Source organism: Pongo abelii, chromosome 8 (assembly GCF_028885655.2).
Source record: "Pongo abelii isolate AG06213 chromosome 8, NHGRI_mPonAbe1-v2.0_pri, whole genome shotgun sequence".
NCBI lineage: Eukaryota > Metazoa > Chordata > Mammalia > Primates > Hominidae > Pongo > Pongo abelii.
This window is the reverse complement of record NC_071993.2, coordinates 59,752,142-59,780,114: the sequence shown is the minus strand read 5'-3', so window position 1 is coordinate 59,780,114 and position 27,973 is coordinate 59,752,142. Positions and strand designations below refer to the sequence as shown.

At 36.7% G+C, this 27,973-nt stretch overlaps 1 protein-coding gene across 12 annotated transcripts in view; it reads left to right on the top strand.

Annotated features, from left to right (window-relative positions):
• Positions 1-27,973, top strand: part of CCSER2 (coiled-coil serine rich protein 2) — a 188,410-nt gene that overhangs the window by 99,664 nt on the left and 60,773 nt on the right. For all 12 annotated transcript variants that reach the window (XM_024253157.3, XM_024253161.3, XM_054521706.2 and 9 more), the window contains 2 exon segments: positions 21-183; positions 12,739-12,934. In XM_024253157.3, coding sequence (XP_024108925.1) covers positions 21-183; positions 12,739-12,934 — 359 coding nt within the window.

The window sequence follows — 27,973 nt, the reverse complement described above, 5'->3', positions numbered from 1 at the left end:
TTGCTTTTGAATCTGTCTAGTGGAGTGTGACAATATGAACCGCTTTGACCGACCAGACAGAAATGTTCGGCAGCCTCAGGAAGGTTTTTGGAAAAGGCCACCCCAGAGGTGGAGTGGACAGGAGCATTACCACCTCAGCCACCCTGATCACTATCATCACCATGGAAAAAGTGACTTGAGCAGGTAAGTACTGTTGTGACTTAGATTTCATTTGCTGTCCTCTGATTTTGAATTATAATTCTCCCTTTCTCACAACCCTCAAAAAACCTGTTTTTGTCTGTTTTGTTTTTAGAGGCACCAAAAAGCACTTCAAGTTTTATGTGGTACTAATTGGAATAATATGTCTAATTTGTTCTTTTTGGCCCAAATGTTTTTTCATTAGTTTTATCTTAAATATAAATACTCTATTTATATCTGCTTTTTGGACTTCAAGTTATGGTATGATTTTCTAGCTGTCATTTGAAAATGATTAAATGTTAACTTTGTTAAATTTCATAGTTTTTCCAAATAATATTTAAAATTAGTGCCAAGTGATTGGTCTTTTGCTCATGTAATAAGTTAAAATTTAAAAATTCCACAAGTACCATTAAAAACAGAAGAAGGTACTGTTTAGTGCTGAAGGTACTATTTAGTCTTTTCTTTTTCAAAGTAGAGGATAGTCTTTAAATTGATCAGATCTTATTTTGTAATGAGGCTCCGTAGTCATTCAAACCTGGAATCAAAACCTGACCTGGCGCAGATTAGCTTTGCAAGCTTAGATAATTTATTTAAACCATCTCTACTTCACTTTACTATCTTTAAAACATAGTTAATAATATCTTTTTCTCAGTGTTTGAGAATCAGGGATAAAAGTGCCTAGAGTAGTGTCTAGTTTACAGTAGGCACTCTGTGGAAGTTATTAGTTTTTCCTTTTCACTTATCTCATTCCACAGGGATTTCAGGTCATTTTGGAGCGCATTTACAATACAAATAGTACAATTGGTTTAAAGAAATAATGGAAGAAAAACATGGTGTTGTGTAGTTCTTAAAGTGAGGGAAAAAATTGATTTTAAGATTCTTTGCAGCAAAAGCAAAGAATAAAATTCAATTTATTACAACATATACAGTATGCATAAGATAAAGGATGTGTTTTTTTCCTGAATTAATTTGTCAGAAAAGTTAAGCAACGTTTTCAAACAACTGTGTTCCTTGGATGTCAGCAGTTGTAAGAAAAGAGAGGGTCCCTGGTCAAATTAGTATGAGAATGAATAGATGATAAACATTTTTTAAATGGTGGACTCCATTGTGCTTTTATGTATAAATATAGTACTGTGATTTTGCAAAAGGTGGTAAAAGATATAATATGTAGCCATTTTCCAAAACATATGATCACAAATCCCTTCTACTTAGTGTATTTTAAGGGACTATGGTGTGGATCATCCACGTGAGTGATTCTTACTGAGGAGGGAAAAATGCATAGCATTCTTAGGGGTTGCTAATTTGACTGACTTAGCACAGAACTTCCCAACAATTGGGCTGAGGTACACTGGTTTGTTGTGAATGGTTATAGATTGATCCGTTTATTGAAACTCTCAATCTTTGGGGTGTTGGTGCTGGTTTTGAGACACCTACATCCACCTCAGCAAGTTATGGGATGGGTGGTACAAAAAGAAACCTCTTCCAAGACGAGCCTTACCCCAGCATACCTTAAAAACTATTAATTTCTCTCTGTGCCTTAATATTAGAAAGGTTTGGGTATAGTAGCCCCAGGGCCTTTTCAGTATTGCATGTGCAAAAGTCCTGTGTCCATTCTAAAACTTCTGAGTGTTGCTTCGCTTTCTTCAGTCCCTTAACTCCTATTATTATTGTCATTATTTATAGGATCATGCCTTATCCATAACTCAGGGGTGTTGGGAAGACTGGTGGTTGAGAACTAATACATCCACTCATGTTCTCATCGTAATACTGCTCTGTCTTTTTACCTGGCCTAATCTTCTCTCTTCTTTTCTGCCCAGACCTCCTTTTTTTCTACACCTTTTGATATGCTATCTGGAATTCTCTCATATCCTAGAAAACTCACATTCTTAATCTCTTCACCTACATTCTCCTAATCATAACTGAAACCTAGCTCTTTCCCAAATGTACTACTTCCCCAGTAACATTTTTACACCAAAGATTCTTATTTTCCAGTCACCCTAATACTTCACTGTTTAGAGATGGGGTTTTTGTCCTCATTTCTCATTGTCACTTCTAAAGGAAGTGACTTTAAGTCCCATTTTTTGAGACTTAGGGCATTTGGCTGTATCATCTCTTCTTTACTGGTTCCTACCTGGAGCTTACAAAAAGCTTGGCCCTTGGCCCACTTTCCCTCTTTATTATAAGCTTTGCTGCAATCCTGAGTGGCTGCAGTGTTCATGTACATGAGTCATTTAACCCTCTGTTTGCTTAGTCCTGTAGGACATTGGTCTCCAACCTTTTTGGCACCAAGGACCAGTCTCCTGGAAGACAAATTTTCCACAGGCCGTGGATGGGAGGTTGGGGGATGGTTTTGGGATTGGGATGAAACTCTTCCACCTCAAATCATCAGGCATTAGTTAGATTCTCATAAGGGGTGTTCAACCTAGATCCCTTGCATGCGCAGCTCACAATAGGGTTCGTGCTCCTATGAGAATCTAATGCTGCCGCTGGTACGACAGGAGGTGGAGCTCCTGTCAGATAAGCAGTAATGCTTACATGCATGCCCTCTGCTTACCTCCTGCTGTGCGGCCTGATGCCTAACAGACCACAGACTGGTACTGGTCCCTGGCTAGGGGCTTGGGGACCCCAGCTGTGGGATTTTCTATATACAAGATATGTTATCTGCAAATAGTTTTTACCTTTTCCTTTCCATTTTGGATAAAAATTTCTTTTTATCTTTTGCATAATTGCTATGGCTACAACCTCTGTTGAGTAGAAGTGGTGAAAGCCAATAGGTGTGTCTTGTTTCTGATATTAGGGGGAAAATAAATATTTTAAATATTTTACTGTTAATGTGATGTTAGCTGTGGATTTTAAAAGAGACTTTCTATCAGTTTGAAGTTCCCTTCCATTCATGGATAGTTGAGTGTTTTTATCATGAAAGGGTGTTGGATTTTGTCAGTTACTCTTTCTGTGTCTATGGAGATAATCTTTTTTTTCCGCTTTCATTCTACTAATGTGGAGTAATACATTGACTGTTTTTCAGATGTTAAACCAACCTTGCATTTCTTGGCAAACGTCCACTTGGTCATGCTATATAATTCTTTGGTATGTTGTGTGTTGTGTTGGTATGTTGTGTGATTCAGTTTGTTAGTATTTTGTTGAAGATTTTTTTTGTGTATATATGTGTATATATATATATATATATATTTAAGAAATATTGGTCTGTAGTTTTGTTTTGTTTTTCTTCTTGAGATATCCTTGTCTTGTTTTGATATCAGGACCACACAGATTGAATTGGGAAGTATTCCTTTCACTTCTACTTTTGGGAAGAGTTTGTGAAGGATTTTTTGTGAATTCTTCTTTGAATGTTTTGTAGTATTGACCAGTGAAGTTATTTGGGCCTGGGCTTTTCTTTGTGGCAGTTTTTTTGATTGCTAATTTAATTTTGATGGATATTCATTCTGTAGGTGTCTTTTTGGTCTTGTTGGTTTATAATGTTGCTTAAATATTCTGCTTTCTCATATATCTCTAATTGTTCTGTCCATTATTGAAAGTGAGGTGTTCAAGTCTCCAACTTCACTATATCTTGTAGGGAAGGTATGTTAGCAATAAATTATCTGTTTTTGTTTATCTGGGAATGTCTTAATTTCTCTTTTATTTTGAAGGATAGTTTTGCCAGATGCAGACTTCTTGGTTGGCAGTGTTCCTTGTAATATTTCAACCCCCATGCTTTCTGATGAGGAATCAGCTGTTAATGTTACTGAGCGTGTCTTCCACATGATGAGTCCCCCCTGCCCCGCCCCCTCCCTCCCCCCAGCTTTTTTTCTGCATTAAGGATTTTCATTTTTTCTTTGGCTTTCAATTATAATGCACCTCTCTTTCAGTTTATCATATCTGTAGTTTGTTGAGCCTCCTAGATATGCAGATTAATGTTTTTCATCAAATTTGGGACATGTTTGGTTATTAGTTACGTTCTTTCTGCCCCTCCCCACTTCGCTCTGGCCACTTAACTAAGGGAATGTATGAGCATCATTCCTTGCTTGTCACAAAAAATTTGAAAAAAAAATACAAATAATGTGAAAACTACTTAAATCAGATTTCTCCCTGGCCAGGATTTGTTGTTGTATTTTTTTGTGGTTGTTTACTGACTTTTCTAGACAGATTCTGTAAAAAGTCTGTATTTAAAAAAAATATTTGACGTCTTTGCTTGGTTTGATTAGTGGTCAGCTAAAGGTTGGATGGAGATTTCATTGAATGCCTTCAACTAGTAAGTCTCCCAGCCTCCACCAGGGGGCTCTGTGTGTTTGCTTAGGCACACCTGCAGCCCCTGTAAGTAGTTTGCAGTTTAGGTACACCTGTGGTCCCGTAAGTAGTTTGCAGCTCTGCCTTGGCCTTCACTTCCTGCTTGTTCAGAGTTTCAAAGTCAGCCAAAGGTGGAAGATTAGGGAATTCTCTGGTATTTCCTTGGCATGTACATACACAGCCTATACATGTATATGTTCTTCTCTATTCCCAAGACTATATTGGAGCATTTCAAAGCCTCTTGTGGACATTTCTTTCCTCGGGTTTTCCTTTTATGATTTTTGGTCAGCTTCTTGTTTGTCCCAATTGATATTGCCATTTCAGGCAGCTGAGATTTTAAGCAGTGCACTAGGGATAAGGGAATTACCGAACAAGCTTTGAATCAGCTCAAACCAACTCCTGAGAATGGGCTTTTTCTAGGGAGCAGCCAGAGAGATCAAATCATAGCAGTTCTTTGGGAGTGGTGCTTTTTGGAGAGTTCTAAACCCATATTGTCCCCCAATCTCTAGTGACTGCTGGATTTCACGGCTGCCATGCTTGTTGTAATGCTTTTGGTTCTCAAGCTACCACAAAGGTAGGGAGATGGGCGTGGCTATTGGATAAATTAAAATGCCACAGAGCTTGCTGTTTCTCTGAGATTCAGCAGTTTTTATTGATTAAATGCTCCTTAGTTGTTGTAAGCATTTGGCTGATTTCTAGAGTTCTGAAAAAGTTGATTTTGACAAATTTGCCAGTGTTCTTAGTGCTTTAATGGAGGAATGGAGTTTTAGAAATCTCTGTTATTCTGGCAGTGTTTCTCTTCATTTGTCATGCTTTATTTTTCTTTCTTTTTTTTTAACTAATAGATTTTATTTTTTAGAGCAGCTTTGGGCTTACAGAAAAATTGAGCAAAAATAGAGTTCTCATATGCTTTCTCACCTTCCGTTAGATACAGTTTCTCCTATGATTAACATCTTGCATGACTGTATTATAATTGATGAGTCAATATTGATATTTTATTATTAACTAAAATTCATAGTTTATATTAGGGTTCACTCTGTTTTGTATATCCTATGGGCCTTGACAAATGTATAATGCCATACCATTACAGTATCATACAGAATAGTTTCACTACCCTTCAAATTCTGTGTGTTCCACTTATTCATCCCTCCCTTCTTTTCCTGAACTCCTGGTAAATACTGATCTTTTTGCTGTTTCTACAGTTTTGCCTTTTCCAGAATGCCAGAGAGCTATAATCAGATAGTAGATAGTCTTTTCAGATTGGCTTCTTTCACTTACCAAAATACATGTAAGGTTCCTCTACATATTTTTGTGGCTTGATATCTCATTAAAAAAAAAAATTAACCAGGTGCAGTGGCTCATGCCTGCAGTCTGAGAGGCCAAGACAGGAGGATAGCTTGAGTTCAGGAGTTCAGGAACAGCCTGGGCACATATTCAGTCCTCGTCTCGACAAAAAAATCAAAAAAATTAGCTGGGTGTGGTGGCACGTGTCTATAGTCCCATCTACTCGGGAGGCTGCGGTGGGGGGATCACTTGAGCCCAGGAGGTTGAGGCTGCAGTGAGCCAAGATCACCCCACTCTCCAGCCTGGACAACAGAGAGAGACCCTGTCTCAAAAAAATTACTGAATAATATTTCGTTGTATGGCTGTACTACAGTTTGTTTATTCATTTACTTACTGAAAAACATCTTGGTTGCTTCCAAGTTTTAACAATTATTAATAAAACTGCTATAAACATTTATATACAGATTTTTGCATGGGCGTACATTTTTCACCTCATTTTGGTAAATATCAAGGAGCACTATTGCTGGGTCATATGGGAAGCATATGTTTAATTTGGTAGGAAACTGCCAAATTGTCTTCCAAAGTTGCTTTACCCTTTTGCGTTTCCACCAGCAATGAATGAGAGCTTCTGTTGCTGCTCCATATCCTTATCAGCATTTGGTACTATGCTTTGGACATTAACTATTAGGTATGTAGTGGTATTTCAGTGTTGTTTTAATTTGTAGTTCCCTAATGATAAATGATGTTGAACATTTTCTCACATGCTTATTTGCCATCTGTATATCTTCTTTGGTGATGTGTCTGTTCAGATCTTTGCTCATTTTTATTTTATTTTTTATAATTTCAACTTTTACTTTAGATTCAGTGGGTACATATGCAGGTTTGTGTCACATATACATGGATATATTGTGTGATACTGAGGTTTGGGATACAGATGATCCCATCACCCAGGTAGTGAGCATAGTACCCAACAATTTTTCAGCCCTTGCTCCTCTTTTCCTCCCCTGTCTAGTAGTCCCCAGTGTCTGTGTTACCATTGTTATGTCTGTGAGTACAATGTTTAGCTCCCACTTATAAGTGAGAACATGTGGTATTTGGTCTTCTCTTCCAGCGTTAATTCGCTTAGAATAATGGCCTCTAGCTATTTGCCCATTTTAAAATTGGGTTATTTATTCTCTGTTGAGTTTTAAGAGTTCTTTGTATATTTTAGATACCAGTCCTTTATCAGATATATGTTTTGCAAATAATTTCTTCCAGTCTGTGGCTTATTCTCTTGATAGTACTTTTTGCAGGACAAATTTTCAAAAATTTTTAACATTTCCAACATCCATTTTTTCTTTCTTGGGTTGCACTTTTCATATTATATCCAAAAAACTCATTGCCAAATCCGAGGTCACCTAGATTTTCTCCCTTTTCATATTATAGGAATTTTATAGTTTCGCGTTTTGCATTTAGGCCTTTGATCCATTTCGACTTAATTTTTGTGAAAGATTTGAAGTCATTCTTTTTGTTTGTAGATGTCCAGTTCTAGTCTCCTTTGTTGAAAAGACTATCTTTTATACTCTGTTTTGAATTGCCTTTGCTCCTTTGTCAAAGATCAATTGACTATGTATATGTGGGTCTATTTCTGAGCTCTCTATTGTATTCAGTTGATATGTCGGTTCTTTTGCCAATACCACACATGCCATTTTGATGACTGTAGCTTTGTATAGTAAATCTTGAAGTTGAGTAGTGTTAGGCCTTCGACTTTCTTCTTCTTCAATATTGTTTCGGATGTTTTGGGTCTTTTGCCTGTTCTAATAAAAAATTTAGAATCACCTTGCCAATATCCTCAAAATAACTTGCTGAAATTTTGATTGGGATTGTGTTAAAATGTTACCACAAACATAAAAATACATACATTTAACTTTTAGTATAAAGTTTTTATTAATGGTGATGAAACACTAATGGTTTTATGAAATCAAAACTGTGACTCAGGTTACATAAGAAATGAAGAAGAAAAATCTCCCCACCCCACACACATACACACACACACACACACACGTACACACACACAGATATACAAACATCTGCACTTGCCAGTCTAACCTATGAATCACAAACTTTGAGATTAGCACGAAATGACACATCTTAGTAATCAAGAAGTTCTGTTGGGAGTGGGAAGAATAAAGTTATTTGTAAGTATATGGATATAGCCATAGAATTTGGAGAAATTTCTTTAAAACTGCATTAAATAATTATGCAACAATGATTTGTATGCTTGTGGGTTTAATATCAGGTTCTGCTACTGTATGTGAATTCAGTTTAAGTGGGTAAAGAAGGTTATCTCTTCAAGATTCTTTTCTCTAGTTTGCATCTTTTTTTATCTTGTTGATTTTATTGGCAGGACTTAAAGAGCAAGGTTAGATAATATTGGAGACAGTGGGCTTTCATTTCTCATGCCTTTGAAACCACTGAACTCATTTTTGCCTTCACCCATATCTCTAATGGTTCATTTCTTCATATTTACCTGCCTGCCTGGGCTATGATCAGCCACGTAAGATCTCACTTCACTAACACACGGCTACTAGCATTCTAGTGTGTTCATGCCACAGCAGCTTTGCAGTCTTCGTGTTGCTTTCACTACCGGAGTTTCTGTTGGAAATTCATGAATGTTAAAATTTATATGGAAGTACAAATTTATCAACTTAATGTGGGGGATTATGGCCAGTAATTCCCTCTTCATCTCTTATTTTTTATTACCCTTCTTAGACATTTGCCCCTGGATTTGTGTCTTTAGTCTTAGAAAGTGATTTTACCTCCCATTCTGAGATTTATTTTTTAATGTGGAAACTGCATCATCTTCTCAGAATCTGAAATCTCAAACTCTGAGATTAAAATCTTCATTATCTTTCTGTCCTGTGTTCCCACTCCCTCCTATCTTCATAGTCTCCTTTTATTTTCTGAAAATAATCCCTGTTATATATTTGCTTTCTGTTCCATCTTTCCCTCTTTCTGTCTCTTAGATTTCTCTGTTATATTGATTTTTTTCCCCAGAAAACTTCATGTGTTTCTCCCAGTGGGATTTTATGTCACTTTTAATTTATTGTCAGATGGTTTAGCAACAAATACATAGATGCAAAGCAAATGTGTCAATATTTTGACAGTTGGTAAATATAGGTGAAGGGTATATTGTTGTTCATTGTAGTATTCTTTTGATACTTCCATTTGAAGAAATGTTTCAAGATAAAGAGGTTGGAAACTTAATAATAATATGATAGTCATTTTTATTTAATATTTACTATATATTATGTATTAGTCCAAGCACTTTAACATATATTACCTCATTTAAGTCTTATACTAACCTAAGGAGACAAGTATTGTTATTTTGCCCAGTTTATAGATTAGGAAATGAAGCATAGAGGGATTTGGTAACTTGCCCTGTGTGTTGTGTAGCTATTAAGTGGCAGCTGAATTTGGACTCAAATGATCTATGCAGATAATATTAAAATGAATAAGATATGGCTCTGTTTTCAAAGGGCTTACAATCCAATTAGAGTTGAAAAGTATATAGGTTTCTTTAGTTTATGCTGTGAAACAAATTAAGGATCATAAAATGATAGTTTTATCTAGTTGAGGGGATTAGGAAGGGCTTCTGAAGAAACTAGCATTTCAGCACTAAGAGAATATACAGGGTTAATTTTGAATCTCATGGTGGAGGTATTTGAAATGCAACCTAAGGCATATAAACTTTGTTCAATGAGCAGTAGAGAACATTGAGAGTTAACGAAACTATGGCCGAAAGATAATAAATATTTTCAACAGCTAGTTACTGTCAGATAGGATTTAAACCTAAATCTGAGGTGAGAGGTGGCTATTGTGGCTTTTCTAGATGTCAGTTCTTTGTTTCAGTTAGTGAACAAGACTTGTTGACTTGTCTCATGGTGTAGCCTGCAGACCAGTCTCCTTCAGTATATTCCCTTTCTAATGCTCTCTCACTTGGCAAAATAAGAAGTACCTTTTAATTTGATTATTGGCTATTCAGATTATAGTTCTAAAGCAGTGCTTTTGTCATGTGACAGCTACAGAATTTTAGAATCTTGGAGATATAAGCTTTTAAAAAAAATTCTAGTGGTTAAAATACATGTTCCTTACCCATTCAGTGCAAAAAAAAAAAAAAAACACAAAAAAACAAAGAAAAAAATAAACTAAAAAACCAAAAACTCAGATGCAAAGGAAAAGAGTACACAGTTCATTCCTTCATGGAGTTTATAATTTGGCCTGAATTGCAAACAAAGTATACTGTAATAAATACTATAATGGGACACAGTACAGGTCTCTATGAAAACACCTGTGGAAGTGCCAAGTCCTGCCTTAGGGGATTTAAGGAAGTGTTCTCTGAAGTAGTGTCAGCTGATTTAAGATGAAGAGGAATTATCTAGATCAAGTGTGCACGGTGGAGGGCAGAATGGAGAGACTGGAAAAGACTACTCAGAGGTTGTGGGTTTGGAGATGAGATTGTAGGATGCTTTGGGAATCTCAGGTAATTAGGTATTAATTAAGAAGTCACTCTGGGCCCAGCGCAGTGGATGACGCCTGTAATCCCAGCACTTTGGGAGGCCGAGGCGGGCGAATCACGAGGTCAGGAGATCGAGACCATCCTGTGAATGGTGAAACCCCCGTCTCTACTAAAAATACAAAAAATTAGCCGAGTGTGATGGCCTTACCTGTAGTCTCAGCTACTCGGGAGGCTGAGGCAGGAGAATGGCGTGAACCCAGGAGGCGGAGCTTGCAGTGAGCCGAGATGGCGCCACTGCACTCCAGCCCGGGCGACAGAGCGAGACTCCGTCTCAAAAAAAAAAAAAAAAAGCCGGGCGCGGTGGCTCAAGCCTGTCATCCCAGCACTTTGGGAGGCCGAGGCGGGCGGATCACGAGGTCAGGAGATAAAGACCATCCTGGCTAACACGGTGAAACCCCGTCTCTACTAAAAATACAAAAAATTAGCCAGGCGTGCTGGCGGGTGCCTGTAGTCCCAGCTACTTGGGAGGCTGAGGCAGAGGAATGGCGTGAATCCCCGAGGCGGAGCTTGCAGTGAGCCGAGATCGCGCCACTGCACTCTAGCCTGGGGGACAGAGCGAGACTCCGTCTCAAAAAAAAAAAAAAAAAGAAGTCGTCACTCTGCGGGAGGCAGGTGTGGTGAGGGAAGAAGTTGAAGAATAAATAGGATTCAGGCTGTCTGTGGCATCATAAGATCAACAGTTTGAAAATTTCTAAAAATCTTTTTTCTTGAGTTAAAAGCAAGTTGGGCCTGAAGTACTTAATGAGAAGTCGTTTCAGAGAAAAATAATCTTGTAAAAATCGACCTCATACTGAATATTTGAGAATTCAGAGATTTGGGAATATTTGTTAAAAGCTAGAAAATTTGGTAGAAACCATATTTCCACATTTTCAATATGGTTGAAATTTAATGCGTTGGAATTTTTGCACATTTAATGCATTATGAATTTAACTTTAATCCTGATTTTAAAATAGCCATTATATTGGAGATAATATTTTTTCAATGTCTTATTTATTGAAATTTTGCTAGAAGTTTAAGACCAGCCTGAGCAACCCCTGTCTCTACTCACTAACTAGCCAACCAAATACACACACACACACACACACACACACACACACACAGAGAGAGAGAGAGAGAGAGAGTCAGCAAGTGCGATTTCACATATATTAGAAGTTCTCGGCCGGGCATGGTGGCTCACACCTGTAATCCCAGAACTTTGGCAGTCTAAGGCAGGTGGATCACCTGAGGTCAGAAGTTCAAGACCAGCCTGGCCAACATGGTGAAACCCCCTCTCTACAAAAATACAAAAATTAGGCATGGTGGTGGGTGCCTGTAATCCCAGCTACTCGGGAGGTTGAGGCAGGAGAATCGCTTGAACTCCGGAGGCAGAGGTTACAGTGAGCCAAGATCGTACCATTGCACTCCAGCCTGGGTGACTGAGCGAGACTCTGTCTCAAAAAAAAACGTTCTCGTCACAATTTAAGAACCAACTGGAATTAAGCTAGCAATTTTTAAATTGCTATAACTATGACTTCTGGTTAAAATATTTTGCTTTTTACTCCCATGAAACACATTACTTTTATATTTTTCCTTATTCAGCATGTATGTTATTGTATGAAACTGAAGGGAAATGTAAAAAATTTTAGAGTAGATTTTTTTTTTTTTTTTTTTTTTTGAGACGGAGTCTCGCTCTGTTGCCCAGCTTGGAGTGTAGTGGCATGATCTTGGCTCACTGCAACCTCCGCCTACCGGGTTCAAGGGATTCTCCTGCATTAGCCTCCCAAGTAACTAGGATTACAGGTGCGTGCCACCACGCCTGGGTAATTTTTTGTATTTTTAGTAGGGACGAGGTTTCACCGAGAGTAGATTTTGTTAATGCACTGTAAGATTAGGAAATATGCGGTATATATAAAACTTTTACAAAAGCTTAAGTAACCTTTATTGGAAAACATGCTTTATTAGTAATATAAAAACAAAAAATTCGTCTTAACTGCCTGTTGGGACTTTCAAGAAATGGGAGTCCAGGGATGTATAGAAACTGAGAGTTAATATTGGTAGCATCGTTATGGGGCTAAAAAAGGCGTGCAATTTAAGAAGTTAAACAAAGTTAAAAACTAATGAACAACAGTCAGTGCAGAAAAGGAAGAATGAGTTTAACTTTTTCAGATAAAGTCTTTCCAGAGTATTGTTTCTATTCCGGTGCCCAAAGAAGGTTTATTCTTCCAGTATGTAAAATACACAAAAGATGGGGGATACAGAAGATAATTGTTTTAATAAACTAGAGCTGATTGCGCCTTTTGTGGAAACACATCAGTGACTGAGGTGAGTGCAAGTCAGAGCCATGGTGATTATGATAAGTGATTTGTAATAATCACTGCAATAATTTCATTATCTTTATTTCTTTCTGAAATTGTATTGTATATCTTTTCCCTCCACCTTCTTCCCTGCCCTTCCAGAGGCTCTCCCTATAGAGAATCTCCTTTGGGTCATTTTGAAAGCTATGGAGGGATGCCCTTTTTCCAGGCTCAGAAGATGTTTGTTGATGTACCAGAAAATACAGTGATACTGGATGAGATGACCCTTCGGCACATGGTTCAGGATTGCACTGCTGTAAAAACTCAGTTACTCAAACTGAAACGTCTCCTGCATCAGGTGAGTACATAATGAACATTTCCAGCTCTGATATTTTGAATTGCAAAATGGATTGACTTTAGTTTTTTAAAAAAAATTGTTACTGGGGTTTCTCATGTCTTTTTAGATTTCTGTAGAATAATGCTTGTAAATAGTATATAGTAGAAAGTTTTGTGGAAAAAACCTGTGGGATATTGCATGAGGGTCTCATTACACAGTCTCTGGTATTTATGAGTTGTGTGATATTTGGTAAGCCAATCTCTGCTTCTGTTTCTTCATTTTCGTAATACCTACATTATAAGGTTGTTGAGAGAATTAGAAATAATAGTTGTAAATTGGCTAATCCAATGCCTGAAACATAGGCATTCAGTATTCAGTGGCTGCTACTATGATTTGAGCTAAGTGACAAATAAGAAACAATTTTTGCTTTACATAATGATAGTCGTATAATTCAGTTTTTGTTTGGGATCTTCAAGTTTAATCTTCTCCTGTTTTTTTTTTTTTTCTTTTCTTTTTTTCTTTTTTTTTTTTTTTTTTGAGAAAATCTAGACTCATAGCAGTGATGTCACTTGTCCAAAGTCACAGGATAACCTGATGTTGGATCCTGGCATCTGATTCAGTAGTATTTACTTTGTTTTAGCACTTACAGACAAGGTCAGATGTATAGCAGAAAATAAGGAATAAAATACTAATTTCAAGTCATAGATACCTTTCGTTTGGTTTTAACTCTGTATTTCTACTTTGTAGAGTAGCCAACTTTAGTTTAAAACTACAGTTAAGAAAGAACAGCCTGACTTCTCTCTGCTGCTCGGTTTGCTTTCTGTCTTAGAATTCCTGATGGCCATCAAAACAAAACATGCGGTATATGCACACGAAAGGCTAGTTGAAGTGAAATTTGGCTGCTGTGTTAGAAATGATGGTTAATGTAAATATTCTGTTAAAGTCAGGTAAATTGTTTTCTGTTACTCAGTTAGGGATCTTCGGTACTACTCCTCTCCATTCTTGTGGATATTTGACTACTGTTTTGAAAAGAAACTTTTCTGAGCTAGGGAACAAAAGAGTGGAGAATCGTTTTTGGATATGGGATTGTTCAACTTCTCTTGAGGCAGAAATAAATTATATGATTGAATTATCCAGACATTGAGCTTACAGCCTAGTTCAGCTGTAACTAGAAAATAGGCATTGATATATAGTGTTTTTCTGTTGGCTGGTCTGGGGAGATGATTTTTTGATTAAGAGTTTTAGTGTCAAAAGGAAGAGGTGGTAGGGAATGGTGGGAAATAGGTAAAATATGTCAAATATCGACTGTGAGCCAGTCATTGTACTAGCTATACTACGTACCATCTTTTGTGTTTGGGTGTTTTGCCCTGAATCATGAAGCATGACTAAATAGCAGCTAATAAGACCAGGCCACCTCTAATAATGAAAGAAGTAGCATAATTCAGGTAGTAGTAGGTGAATTGGTAACCAATGATTGGTACCATAAAAATAAAAAAGTGTTTTTTAAGGTTCTTTGTGTAAAGTTGTAAATCTCTTAATGGTTCTTTTCTGTCATTATGGCCTCTGAAATCTTAGGTACTATACACGGGTAAAATTGACTTTATTTTTTGTTTATGTGATGACAGCAAAATTATGAGAAGAAAATTGCAAAATCTTTTTAGGTCATCTTTAAAGTTTCCCAAATGCTAATAGAAGTTAAAAGATGACTGAGTTCAAAATTTCATGTCATTGCCTCTTTAAATTTGTTTCTAATGTGACTGAATTAAAAAAAATCAATGTGATACGTATACATAGTTTTCAAAAAAATTCATACACTATTCAAAGGCTTAATGAAAAAACAGTATGTCTGGCCCCCTCCCCACCTCAGTCAACCTGTTCTCATCTGAACAGGTTACTGTCCAAAGCTTCTCTAGAGCCATCATGCAGGGACTTACTTTTGCCATAATCTGGGACTGGATCCATTCTTTGGATAGCATGTCTTCTTTCTTCCTAGTTTATTCTCTCACTTTGCTGGAATATATTTTTAATTTACTTCCTAAGAGAGGATTATTGAATGGCACACTGTTTTAGTTACTTCATTACTGAAAATCTCTTTATCCTGGTCTCACATTTGATTGATATTAATAAGTTTGGTTGGTATGAAATAGTTTCGTTGTAATAGAAGAGAGTTTTCCCTTAGAAATTTGAGGGCATTGCTTTTCTAGGATCTTATTTAGCCATTGAACGGTCTACTACATTCTGATCCATTGTACATTGTGTTTTGCCTGTTTTTATCTCTGGAATATTTTTAATCTTTTATTTCTAGCATTCTGCAGTTTCACAATAATGTCCTTGGACTTGAGTTTTGTTGTAGTTGGTTGTTTTCCACTTGATGTTTTGGCAGTTAGTAGGCTCTTTGGAGATTAATGTAGTGTGAAATGTTCTTGTTATTTCTATGATTATTCTCTTTCCTTTATTTTATCTGTTATCTTTCTGGAATCTTTAGTAATCAGAAACTAGAATTTCTGAATTGAATCTCCTCACCTTTTTATTTTTTGTTATACGTTTTTCTTTTTCTTTGGGTTTGGTTATGTTTCCTGGTATATTTTCTCGACTTGATATTCCAGCTGTCTATTTTTATTTAACTGTTTATCTTGGCAATCATATTTTCAATTTCCAAGAACTTTTGTGTATACTATTCCTTATTCATATCATTCAGCTGTTTTTTCAGGAACTATGGTAAGTAGAGAATTTCTGTTTGTTTTGTTTCATTTTATTGAGAATTCTTTGGTTCTCTGTATTCTCTTTTTAAATGGTCATTTTGTTCTTTATGCTTATTTTGATTTCTCTTTCTTCTGGAATATTTCTTCAAATTTATAATGATTCTTTGTTGTTTATTCAGGACTTTGTACATGGGCCAGGCTTGTCAACTGGCTGGTTTTACTTTATGGCGTTGTATGGATATCAGTGGACCCTCAGCATCTACTGAGTGAAGGGTTTTTCCTTCTGAGGTGGTTGTAATTTATCCAAAGAAGAAACCTGATTTTATGCTGGGAATAAAGTAGAAGACTGGGAAAATGTTTGTTTCTTTTTTTTTTTGAGATGAAGTCTCGCTGTCTCCCAGGCTGGAGTGCAGTGGCACGATCTCGGCTCACTGCAAACTCCGCCTCCTGGGTTCACATCATTCTCCTGCCTCAGCCTCCCTAGTAGCTGGGACTACAGGTGCCCACCACCACGCCTGGCTAATTTTTTGTATTTTTAGTAGAGACAGAGTTTCACCGTGTTAGCCACGATGGTCTCGATCTCCTGACCTTGTGATCTGCCCACCTCAGCCTCCCAAAGTGCTGGGATTACAGGCGTGAACTACCACGCCTAGCCAAATGTTCGTTTCTTACACAGACTTTCAATTCATTCCCACATTTTTAACCTTAAGGGGTCATAAATGTATGTTTTTCTCTTTCTGGCAAAATGGGTGATAAAGGAATGAGAAGAAGACAAATTCAGAAGGTTGGACGTTCAGTAGGAGAAGTAGTGAGATCTCTTTGGCTTCTTAGTGTCCTAAAAAGATGGTGGGGGAAGGTGATGGTACTACATTAAAAGAAATGTAAAGGACAAGTATATACAGTGTGAAAGTTTGAATTGTATATTGATTTGGACAGATCAGCTATAAAGGACATCTTGAATTAGTTGGGGAAATTTGAATATAGCCTGTATATTAGATGAGATGGAAATTTACTAAAATGGAAAGGGGAGATTGTTGACTGCAAAAAGTAGGTTATAAGGCTGTGTGTACATTATGATCATTTATCTATGTATATCTACATCTGTATATTTCTCCAGAGGGATATGCTCTAAGATGTTACTAGTGATGATTCCTGGATGGTGAGAATGTAATTTCTTTTTTGTGTGTTTTTTAAAAAATCTGTTTTCTCATTTCTAATTCTCCACGCATTATTGTTTCTGGGGGGAAGAAAGGTTTTTTAAAAGGTATGTGTCTTATCCAGTGATCAGTTAATTAACTGGCTATGTTAAAAATGTAGGATGCTCACGCTGCCTGACTCCAAACTATATTACAAGGCTACAGTAACCAAAACAGCATAGTGCTGGTACCAAAACAGATACATAGACCAATGGAACAGAACAGAAATAATGCCACACATTTACATTTACACACATTTACAACCATCTGACCTTTGACAAACCTGACGAAAACAAGCAATGGGGAAAGGATTCCCTATTTAATAAATGGTGTTGGGAAAACTGGCTAGCCATATGCAGAAAACTGAAACTGGACTCCTTCCTTACACCTTATACAAAAATTAACTCAAGATGGATTAAAGACTTAATTATGAGACCTAAAACCTTAAAAAATCTAGAAGAAAACCTAGGAAATACCATTCAGGACATAGACATGGGCAAAGACTTCATGACTAAAACACCAAAAACGATGGCAGCAAAAGCCAAAATTGACAAATGGGATCTAATAAAGAACTTCTGCACAGCAAAAGAAACTACCATCAGAGTGAAGAGGCAACCTACAGAATGGGAGAAAATTTTTGCAGTCTATCCATCTGACAAAGGTCTAATATCCAGAATCTACCAGGAACTTAAACAGATTTACAAGAAAAAAACCAACCCCATCAAAAAGTGGGCAAAGGATATGAACAGACACTTCTCGAAACAAGACAATTATGCAGCCAACAAACATATGAAAAAAAGCTCATCATCACTGGTCATTAAAGAAATGCAAATTAAAACCACAGTGAGATACCATCTCACGCCAGTTAAAATGCCGATCATTGAAAGTCAGGAGACAACAGGTGCTGGAGAGGATGTGGAGAAATAGGAACGCTTTTACACTGTTGGTGGGAGTGTAAATTAGTTCAACCATTGTGGAAGACAGTGTGGCAATTCCTCAAGGATCTAGAACCAGAAATACCATTTGACCCAGCAATCCCATTACTGGTTATATACCCAAAGGATTATAAATCATTTTACTGTAAAGACACATGCACACATATGTTTATTGCAGCACTGTTCACAATAGCAAAGACTTGGAACCAACCCACATGCCCATCAATGATAGACTAGATAAAGAAAATGTGGCATATATACACCATGAAATACTGTGCAGCCACAAAAAAGGATGAGTTCATGTCCTTTGCAGGGACATGGATGAAGCTGGAAACCATCATTCTTAGCAAGCTAATACTGGAACAGAAAACCAAACACTGCATGTTCTTACTCATAAGTGGGTGTTGATCAATGAGAACACGTGGACACAGGGAGGGGAACATCACACACCAGGGCCTGTCGGGGGTAGGGGGCTGGTGGAGGATAGCGTTGGGAGAAATACCTAACATAGACGACAGGTCAATGGGTGTAGCAAACTGCTATGGCACATGTATACCAGTGTAACAAACCTGCACGCTCTGCACATGTATCCCAGAAGTTAAAGTATAATAATAATAAAAAAAAGGTAGGATGCTAGAGAAGAGGCAGAAGAGATAGATTTAGGGCAGGTTGTCAAGGACCTTGTGTGCCATAAAGGTAGCTGGGGCATTGTTCTGTTGGTAGTAGTAAGCCAGACAAGTGACTTGGCCAAATTGTTATTTTTTAAAAAAAATTACTGTAAGGGATAGGTAGAAAATGAATAGCAGAGGGAGTGACTTAAGTCATAATATTTAGGAGGCTGTTTGCATCCATTCAAATTTTAGGCTAAAGTCGTTAAATTTATTTGGACATTCTTCTGGGTTCTCCGATATACATTATCTCTAGTCTGGAAAGTAGGTGATATTGGCTTCACCCTCATAGTTGGAAAGGGTGAGGCTCAGAAAACTAATTAGTGATATAACCAGGATTTTTTTTTTACCCTAATCTATATGACTCCAAGGCCTGTTGCACACAGTGGTGTTCTAGAAGATACCTTGAGGGACAGAAGGGAGAAGAGAGTGTGAAGGAAACATACAGCACTAATTCTACCATCATTCTGTGTCTCCTTAGCCAAACCCAAGCAAAGGAATCTTTGTTTTATTAAATAGTACTGTTTAAGAGTTCACTTGAAAAAAGTCCTCACTGCACACAAAATTTTAAAAAATTGTAAACCATTATATTTGGCCTTTGATCTATTTTTTATTTGTGGTTTTACTCAAATTAAGATTACTTTATAGCTTAAACATCTCTTTTGTGTACCTCATTCTACTCATCACAACATCATTATGGGATAAGAATGACAAGAGTAGTAATTCCATTTTAATGGTCAGAAAACTAAGACTGAAATTTAATTGTGTTTTGCAAGATCACCCAGTTGTGCATATTAATATAGAATGCATTTTAAACTCAGGGCTTTTTAATTATTTTAGCTTAATACCTCTGTATAGTTTATTGCCTGATTTAGAAATTTTGAATAAGAATTTTGACCCTGACATGAAGAACATGGGGACATGATGAAAAAGATAGTTTTTTGTGGTATCTTGTCTCTTTTTTTTTTTTTTTTTTTGAGATGGAGTCTTGCTCTGTCGCCCAGGCTGGAGTGCAGTGGTGCAATCTCGGCTCACTGCAAGCTCCGCCTCCTGAGTAGCTGGGACTACAGGCGCCTGCCACCACGCCCAGCTAATTTTTTGTATTTTTAGAAGAGACAGGGTTTCACCATGTTAGCCAGGATGAACTCGATCTCCTGACCTCGTGATCCGCCTGCCTTGGCCTCCCAAAGTGCTGGGATTACAGGCGTGAGCCACCTCACCTGGCCGGTATCTTGTCTCTTTAAGTCTCTATACCCTGTTTCAAAAACTTCTTATCAAAGCATAATATACATACAGAAAAGGGTATAATTAATAAGTATTTATCTTAATGAATTGTCAGAAACTGAAAATACCTGTGTAGCCAGCATCTAGCAAGAAATGAAACATTACCAGAATAGAATCCTCTGCTTGCCCATTCTTATGGTGGCCAATGGATTTCTGAAAATATAGATGAGTTTGTCTGTATTTGAACTTTGAAATGAAATGAAATAATATAGGATATACTTGTTTTATATCTGGTTTCTTTTGCTTAATATTATATTCATGAGTCATCCATTTTCTGCATCATTCTCATTGCTGTAGAGTATTCCATTGTGTTAATATAGCGCAGTTTATTTCATTTGTTCTATAATAGATATTTGGACAGGTTTCCTTTTTTGTTGTTTATTATGAACAGTTTTGCTGCTGTATTCTAGTATGTGTCTTTTGGTGAACATATATATGCATTTTTATTGTATTTATACCTATAAGTGGGATTGCTGGGTTAATTATAAGTTGGGTAAATATTCAGCTTTAGTAGATACTACAAAGGTTTTCTAAAGTAGTTATACCCACCCACTCTTTCCCCTTCTCATTTCTTTTCATTATTTTTTGTTTGCTCTTATCATATTATCACAGTCATCATCTGTTTTGACCTTGCAATAAGAAATGAAGAATTTAAGATGGAGTAATGGAAAGGCACGATGATACCTCTTCCTAACATGTTATTTGCATTGCAAAATATTTGATTCCTGTGATTTATGTTATGTCTACTTCAGGATGCTTGTTTTGGGGATAAAAATAAAGGAGTATATAATAGTATTTTATGAACTGTCAAATGTGATATACAAATGTTTAGTTTCATTATTCCCTCCCCTCCAACGTTGAGAATAAACCCCATAATTTTTCCCTCACATAATTCTCCGATTCACTGTGTGTGGGGGCAGTGGATGTAGTGGCAGTGGTAGGTGATGGAATATTAGTGGCATCATCCTAAGTGGGGTTCACCAAGAGCTAAGAGGCTACTGAATGATTGCCACTTGGTCGCAAAGAACCAAAGAAGAGCCAGAGCATGCCTGTTTCCCTATCCCCATATTTCTCATCACTCCAGGAAAAAAAGGAGTTTATGAAATATTCATAATAAGAATATATACAACATAAGGGTTCAGTTTAACTTAGAATGTGAAGGAGCTTGTACTCTTAACCACCCAGATTAAGAAATAAGACATTAATAAGCTCCCTGTATGCTCGTTCCTGATTGCAGTACCTTTCCTTTCCAGAACCTAGAGTTTTCCCTTGTTTTTCCTCTCATTTTTACCATCTGTGTTTGTATTTCCGTGAATATAAGGTTTGCCTCTTTTTGAACTTTATATAAGTGAAATTATAATGTGAGTATTCCCCTATGGCTTCTTTCATTCAACATTTTTTTAAGGTTCATTCATGTTTGGCTCTACTTCATTAATTTTCATTTCTCTGTTGGTGCTCCAGTCTATGAACAAAACATACTGTCTTTGTCTGTTTTACTCTTGATGTCCATTTTGTTTGTTTCCAGTTTTTTTTTTTTTGACTCTGACAAATAATATTCCTATGAACATTTTCCTGGTACAACCGTGAGAAAGTTCCTCTGAAGTATCTAATCAGAATTGGAATTTCTGAGTCCTGAAGCATGGAAATATTTTACCCTAGAAAAACCAAACTGTTTTCCAAAGTAGTTCAGTCTTTTTTACTCCCCTCAAGTAGTAGATGTTGTTTTTCATTGTTTCACATGTATGCAAACTTGATATTATCCAACTTAGGAATTTTTATCATATGGATAGAATATAGTGACATTTAATTGTGGTTTTAATTTACATTTCCCTGACTGCTAATAAAGTTGAACCTTTTTGTATGTTTAAGGAATGTTTGTTGCCCGATCATGTCTTTTGTGTGTATGAGAGAGATTTTTGTATATTCTAGATGCAAGTACTTTGTTGGTTATATGTGTTGCAAATATTATCTTCCATTGTGTAGAGTGCTTTTTCACTCTCTGATATCCTTTGATGAAAAAAAGTTCTTAGTTTTAATATAGTGAATTTATCAGACTTTTTTCTTTGTGGTTTACACTTTTAGAAATCCTTGTTTGAAAATCCTTTCTTGCTCTGAGGTCATAAAAATATTCTATTCTTTTCTAAAAAATTAAGAATTTTGACCTTCACAATTAAATCTCAAATAACTTGGAATTGATTTTGGTGCATTTAAGGTATGAGGTAGAGGTCCACTTTTATTTGTTTTTATCTGTGGGTGATCAGTGGATTCAGGGCTTAAAGTGTGAAGCGTTCGTTTCTTTTGTTTTGTTTTGTTTTTTGCGACAGAGTGTTGCTTTGTCACCCAGGCTGGGCAGTGGTGCAGTCTTGGCTTACTGCAGCCTCGACCTCCTGGGCTCAACCGATCCTCCCAAGTAGCTGGGACTATAGGTATGCCCCACCACACCCGGCTATTTTTGTTATCCTGCTAAGATTCTGAATCCTCATGCATGGCTGCTCCCACTCTTCGTGTACCCTTTTCTCATACTACTCCAGCTCTGACTCCTTGTCAGCCCATTGGGCTCTGATACTCCACACCAATCCCCATCTCCAGATGGACGCCTTCTCACTCTGCTTGGCCTCTGACACTGCACGTCAGTTGAGTCTACACATGGATGCCCTTCTTACCCATTTTGGGTCTGAAACCTGGCATTGAGCCCTTTACTCATTATCATGCCTGAGCTCTGGCAGTCTTTGCCAGGCCATCCTGTGTGTGGATATCCACCTCACTCTGCTTTGACTCTGATAGCCCATGCCAGGCTGCTGATTATGCACATACACTCTATTCTTTCCACTTAAGTTTGACTCTAATATCAAGCTATTTCCCCACCCCTCATGGATACTGTTTTCATTCCTTTTGGGATATGGCATATATTGGTAAACTGCCTCCCTACGGAGACATGCTCTTTCAACCTACTTAGGCTCTGAAACTTCCTGCTTGGCTTTTGGGGTGGAAACCTATTTTGCTCTGACTTACCTAATGGCTTGTTAAGAAAGGAATCGGAAGGTGAAGAGGAGAATTAAAAAAAAGTATCAACTTTATTGAGACAGAATGTACATTCAAATAAACTGCACCCATTTTAAGTGTACAGTTTGTTTTGATGAATGTATGCAATTGTGTAATTACCACCACATTCAAGATATAGACCATTTCTGTACTGATAAAGTTCCTTCATTTCCCTTTGCAGTCAGTTCTTTCTCAAACCCGCCCCAGGCAACCACTATTCTGCTTTTGGTTCTAAAGTTTTATCTTTCTTAGAATTTCATCAAAATGGAACCATTTAATATGTATTCTTTTTGTTTCTGAATTTTTTTACTCACCTTAATGATTTTGATACTCATCTGTGTTTTGCTAGTATCAGTAGTTCATTTCTTTTTATTGCTGAGTAGACTCCATTCTACATATATGTACCACAATTTGACTTTTATCAATTTATCTGTTGGTAGACATTCAGGTTGTTCTTAGTTGTGGGATAATTGGGATAATGCTGAATCTCTACATTTCAGTGATGAAAGTTAATAGGAATAAATGTAATTAAGCAAAATCAGGCCAGGCGCGATGGCCCATGCCTGTAATCCCAGCACTTTGGGAGACCGAGGCAGGTGGATCACCTGGGGTCAGGAGTTCAAGACCAGCCTGGCCAAAATGGCGAAACCCCATTTCTACTAAAAATACAAAAATTAGCCAGGCATGGTGTCGTGTGCCTGTAGTCCCAGCTACCTGGGAGGCTGAGGTGGGAGGATCACTTGAACACAGGAGGCAGAGGTTGCAGTGAGCCGAGATCATACCAGTGCACTCCAGCCTGGGCAACAGAGTAAGAGTCTGTCTCAAGAAAAAAATCAGAGTAGACAATTCCAAGGTGGAGTTTTGGGTTCAGGCAAATTTTCCTACTTGTACGATCTTGGAAAAGTTGCTTAAACTCTCTGTGCTGCAGTTTCCTAGAAAAGATAATAGAGATTATAATAGCTCTTACTTCAGGACTGTTGTGAAGAATGCATGAGGTAATTCCCATAAAATGCTAACGTGGGGCCGGGGGCGGTGGCTTATGCCTGTATAATCCCAGCACTTTGGGAGGCCCAGGTGGGCAGATCACCTGTGGTTGGGAGTTCGAGACCAGCCTGATCAACATGGAGAAACCCCGTCTCTACTTAAAATACAAAATTAGCCGAGTGTGGTGGCGCATGCCTGTAATGATCGGGAGGCTGAGACAGGAGAATTGCTTGAACCCAGGAGGCAGAGGTTGCGGTGAGCTGAGATCGCGCCATTGCACTCCAGCCTGGGCAACAAGAGCAAAACTCTGTCTCAAAAACAAAACAAACAAACAAAAAACACATTAAAATGCTAACATAGTATCATCCATAGTATCTTAAAATGCTAAGCATACTATGCTGATAGTATTCTAAAATGCTAAGCATAATATGCTGATGTTTCAGCATAACCTGATAAATGTAATGCAGTTAATGCATGTTAGCAGTTAATAATAGCAACATGTTTCATAGTAACATGAAAGTCAAGGGTTTTTAATTGCTCACAATTTTATGTAGCTGCCCAGAAAGCTAATTTTATTTACTTCAATACCTGCGTTTGTTTATTAGTATTCTGTCAGTACCAAGGATCATGGTAGTAATGAAGATAAAAATAAAGAGGACACAGTTTTTAACCTGTACCCAGTACATTGTTCGAAAACTATAGGTTAAAACCGGTTAGTGGGTCTTAAAATGAATTTTCATCATGACTAGAATTTTTGGTAATGAAGTAAAACAGTATAAAACTATCAAGAGGACATCACATGTAATAAGGACAAATACTTTTTCATGAAATTTGTTTTTAGTGAGAGAAATATATGTATATCTCCCTATATTACACACATGGATATGTGCATACACATGTAAATACATACCTATTCATGTATATATGTACTTGGTTGTGTTATAAAATGTATTTTTATTGTGGATCAGTGTCCCCACCCCCCAAAATAGAAAACTCTGTTCTAGTAGATAAACAATACTATGCTCAAGACTCCAAGGCCAATAAATCATAGAGCTGGGACTTCAGTAGTAAATAAGGCAGCTATCACTGCATCAATAAAACATTAAATTATCAGTAAATTTACTGAGAGACATTTGTGATGTTTTGTTTTTAAAAACCTGAGAAACTTTGTAGGAACCATTTATGTTCTATGGGAAGACTAAATATTATAAATGCTACAGATATTAAAGTAGTAATCAAGATAGCTAGCTTATAGTCTAGGGGAATATACATGTATTAAATTAAATAATTACAAGAATGATGTGTTGCAAAGGGTAACAAATTAGGTATTATAAAAAGATTGTGTAAGATACATTCTGAGTGTATAATAAATTGTGTGTTGTGTAAAGATTGTACAAAATATAATTTGAGTGTATGGTGTGTATCTACAGTTTGTCTCAGTACGATTTACAGATTTAATACAATTTCAGCCAAAATCATAACAGCTTTGTTTTCGGAATTTATCAAAATGACTCCAAAATTGGAAACACCAAAGGATAAGATTTGTGTACATTGAAAAGGAGAAAGGGGAAAAAACCCTTTAGAGCAGGATATAATACTGACACAAATAGACACAACACATAGAGCAATGAAAGAGAATAGGAAACGTAGAAATATGTGCTGAAGTATTTAGTAAAAAATAATTGGATATAGAAAGGTTTTTTTTGGTTTGTTTTTGTTTTTTTTGTTTTTTTTTTTAAAGAACAGGGTCTTGCTGTGTTGCCTATGCTGGAGTGCAGTGACTATTCACGGGTGTGATCATAAAGTACTGCAACCTCAAACTTCTGGCTTCGAATGATCCTCCTGCTTTGGCCTCCCAAGTAGCTGGGACTACAAGCATGTGCCATTGCGTCCACCTGCATATAAAAACATTTTATGCAAAAGTTACTGAGGAAAATTTATTAGTTTAGGAAAACTTAGTTTCTTATACTGTAGCAGAACACAGATGGCTTGAGGAGTTGGATATTTTTTAAAAATCAAAATCTAGAAAAATTAGTAGAAATTAGGAATATCTTTAAGTGCCAAAACAAACCTACAGGAAGGGATATCTGGGTTCAGATATGTACAGACGTAACAGATACGTAAATGTGTAGATTCAATAAAAAATTTAAACAGAAAAAATTTGTAAATACTATTTGCTTAGAATATTATAAAGGTTCTATTTATATATAACAACATTCCAGTTAACTTGGATGCCAGATAGATATGTTTTTTATTTCAAAGTGTCTTTGCCCTGACCATCTGTGAGGATCACTTCACCTCTAAAGCGCTTATTAAAATCAGATTTTATAAGTCAGTGTTTTTAAAATCCTCTCAAATGTCGCTTGAATTAGTAGATTTTAAATCCCACTGTTGAATTTTACAGTATTACTCAAAAATTATTTGTAGTGCACATTCTGGACTGTGTGATGTGATGTGATTGTTTATCTATATACCTTAATATTTAAAAAAGAAAAAAAAAACTTACAAAAAGAAAAGAAAGAAAATGTCTCTGTCCTCTTCCTCTGCTCCCTTTCCTAGGATGCCTCTTGTGATTGTGTTGTAGCATATCTGAAACACAAGGCAGCTTTGTTGACATCACTGATGATGCTTGTTAGTAGGGACTTGTCAGTGCTGCTAAACATTTTTGTTAGTCATTTCAAGTATCTATGTCCATTGCAGCTGCTCGGGAACTCATAGGAAGATCTCAGTTTTTGCAAACTCATGGAAGAATCACCTGGGTAAGATGGAGTTTGTTACAGGGTTTTCAGCAAGTTAACATGTGGAAGAATTATAGTATTAGAACAAAAGTTTACCATTGTGATGTGTCAAAAAAGAAGAGTGGAAGATGGTTTGCTGACAATAGTCCTCTAATGCTTTTAGAATAGAGGAAGGTTTATCCATCTTTAATAAAATGCTGATAATGTATTAGCATCCTAATTGCATTCAGAGTTCAGAAATTCTAACTAGAACCTGTAGTAACTGCTAAAACATTTCACCTAGTAAAGCAGCCCAGAATTCCTAGACAGTCGGTTAACTATGAATTACTTATTTTTTGTTCAGTTGCTATGGATTTTTTGTACTATTTTTGCTCCTATGCATTTATTAAATATGTTTATGCAAAACACTTGGAACAGTACCCAGCACTGGTCAATAAATGTTAGCTCTTTAGTATGTATAATGTGAAACATGAAAATTGAATGCATGAAGTTATTTCTTCAGTATTTTTTAGAAAGAGTGTGTGTTCTATTTTATGATCCCCTCCCACCCCCCACCCCCCCGCAACCAAATGTTTCCTAATTTTGGCCTGGGCACTTTCCTTTTAGTCAAGGATTGATAGAGAGTACTAACCATTGGTTAGTGTCAGAGTTATTAGGGGGGTGGTTATTATTTGATTCAGTTGTTGTTATATTCCTAATCTTTAAGGCTCTTGTGCTTTAATGGAAATAATAGCTTTTTTGTCTTTTTGATCTCCTAAAATCTGGACTGCTAGACTGTTTAATAAAAAGGAGCAGAATTTTTTGTAGCATATTAATAACTTAAACACTAGTAACTCCTAGTTTTCTTGGGCTGTCCTATGCATTTATTTTATTTCTTTTTTTTTTTCAGTTTTCAAAAATAATGACTTGGTATATGGGGCTTTCACTTAATTTATTTCTAATTTCTAATTTTTAAATTGATCAGAACAATATATTTCTATAATATAAGTTCTTTGGAAGGTGTTAATATTTTCTTTGTGGGCTAGAAAAGAGTTTGGAAAACTTTTCTTTAGAAGATCACATAGTAAATATTTTAGCCATTTTGGGCAAGACACAAAATTGAGGCTATTATGTAGATAAAACATTTCAAATGCGACCATTTAAAAATGTGAAAGCATTCTTAACTGTAGTAAAAAGAGGCAGCTGGCCAGATTTGTCCTGTGAACCATAGTTTGTTGATCTCTAGCCAACAGCATGGTCAGTTTTTATGATGGCTCTGTTCGTTTGAATAGAATATATATTTTCTGTATCTTAGGTAGCAGTATGTCTATTATATCAGGCTTGTTAATTGTACTATTTATATCTTGCTTATCCTTACTAAATTTTTGCCTTTGATGTGTGAATTTCTGAGAGTAGTGTTAATCTCCTGCTATAATTACAGATGTCTCAGTTTCTCCTTTTAATGCTTTCCATTTTTGTTGTAGTATTTTCAGGCTATTCTATCAGGTGTATACATGTTTATGATTGGTACA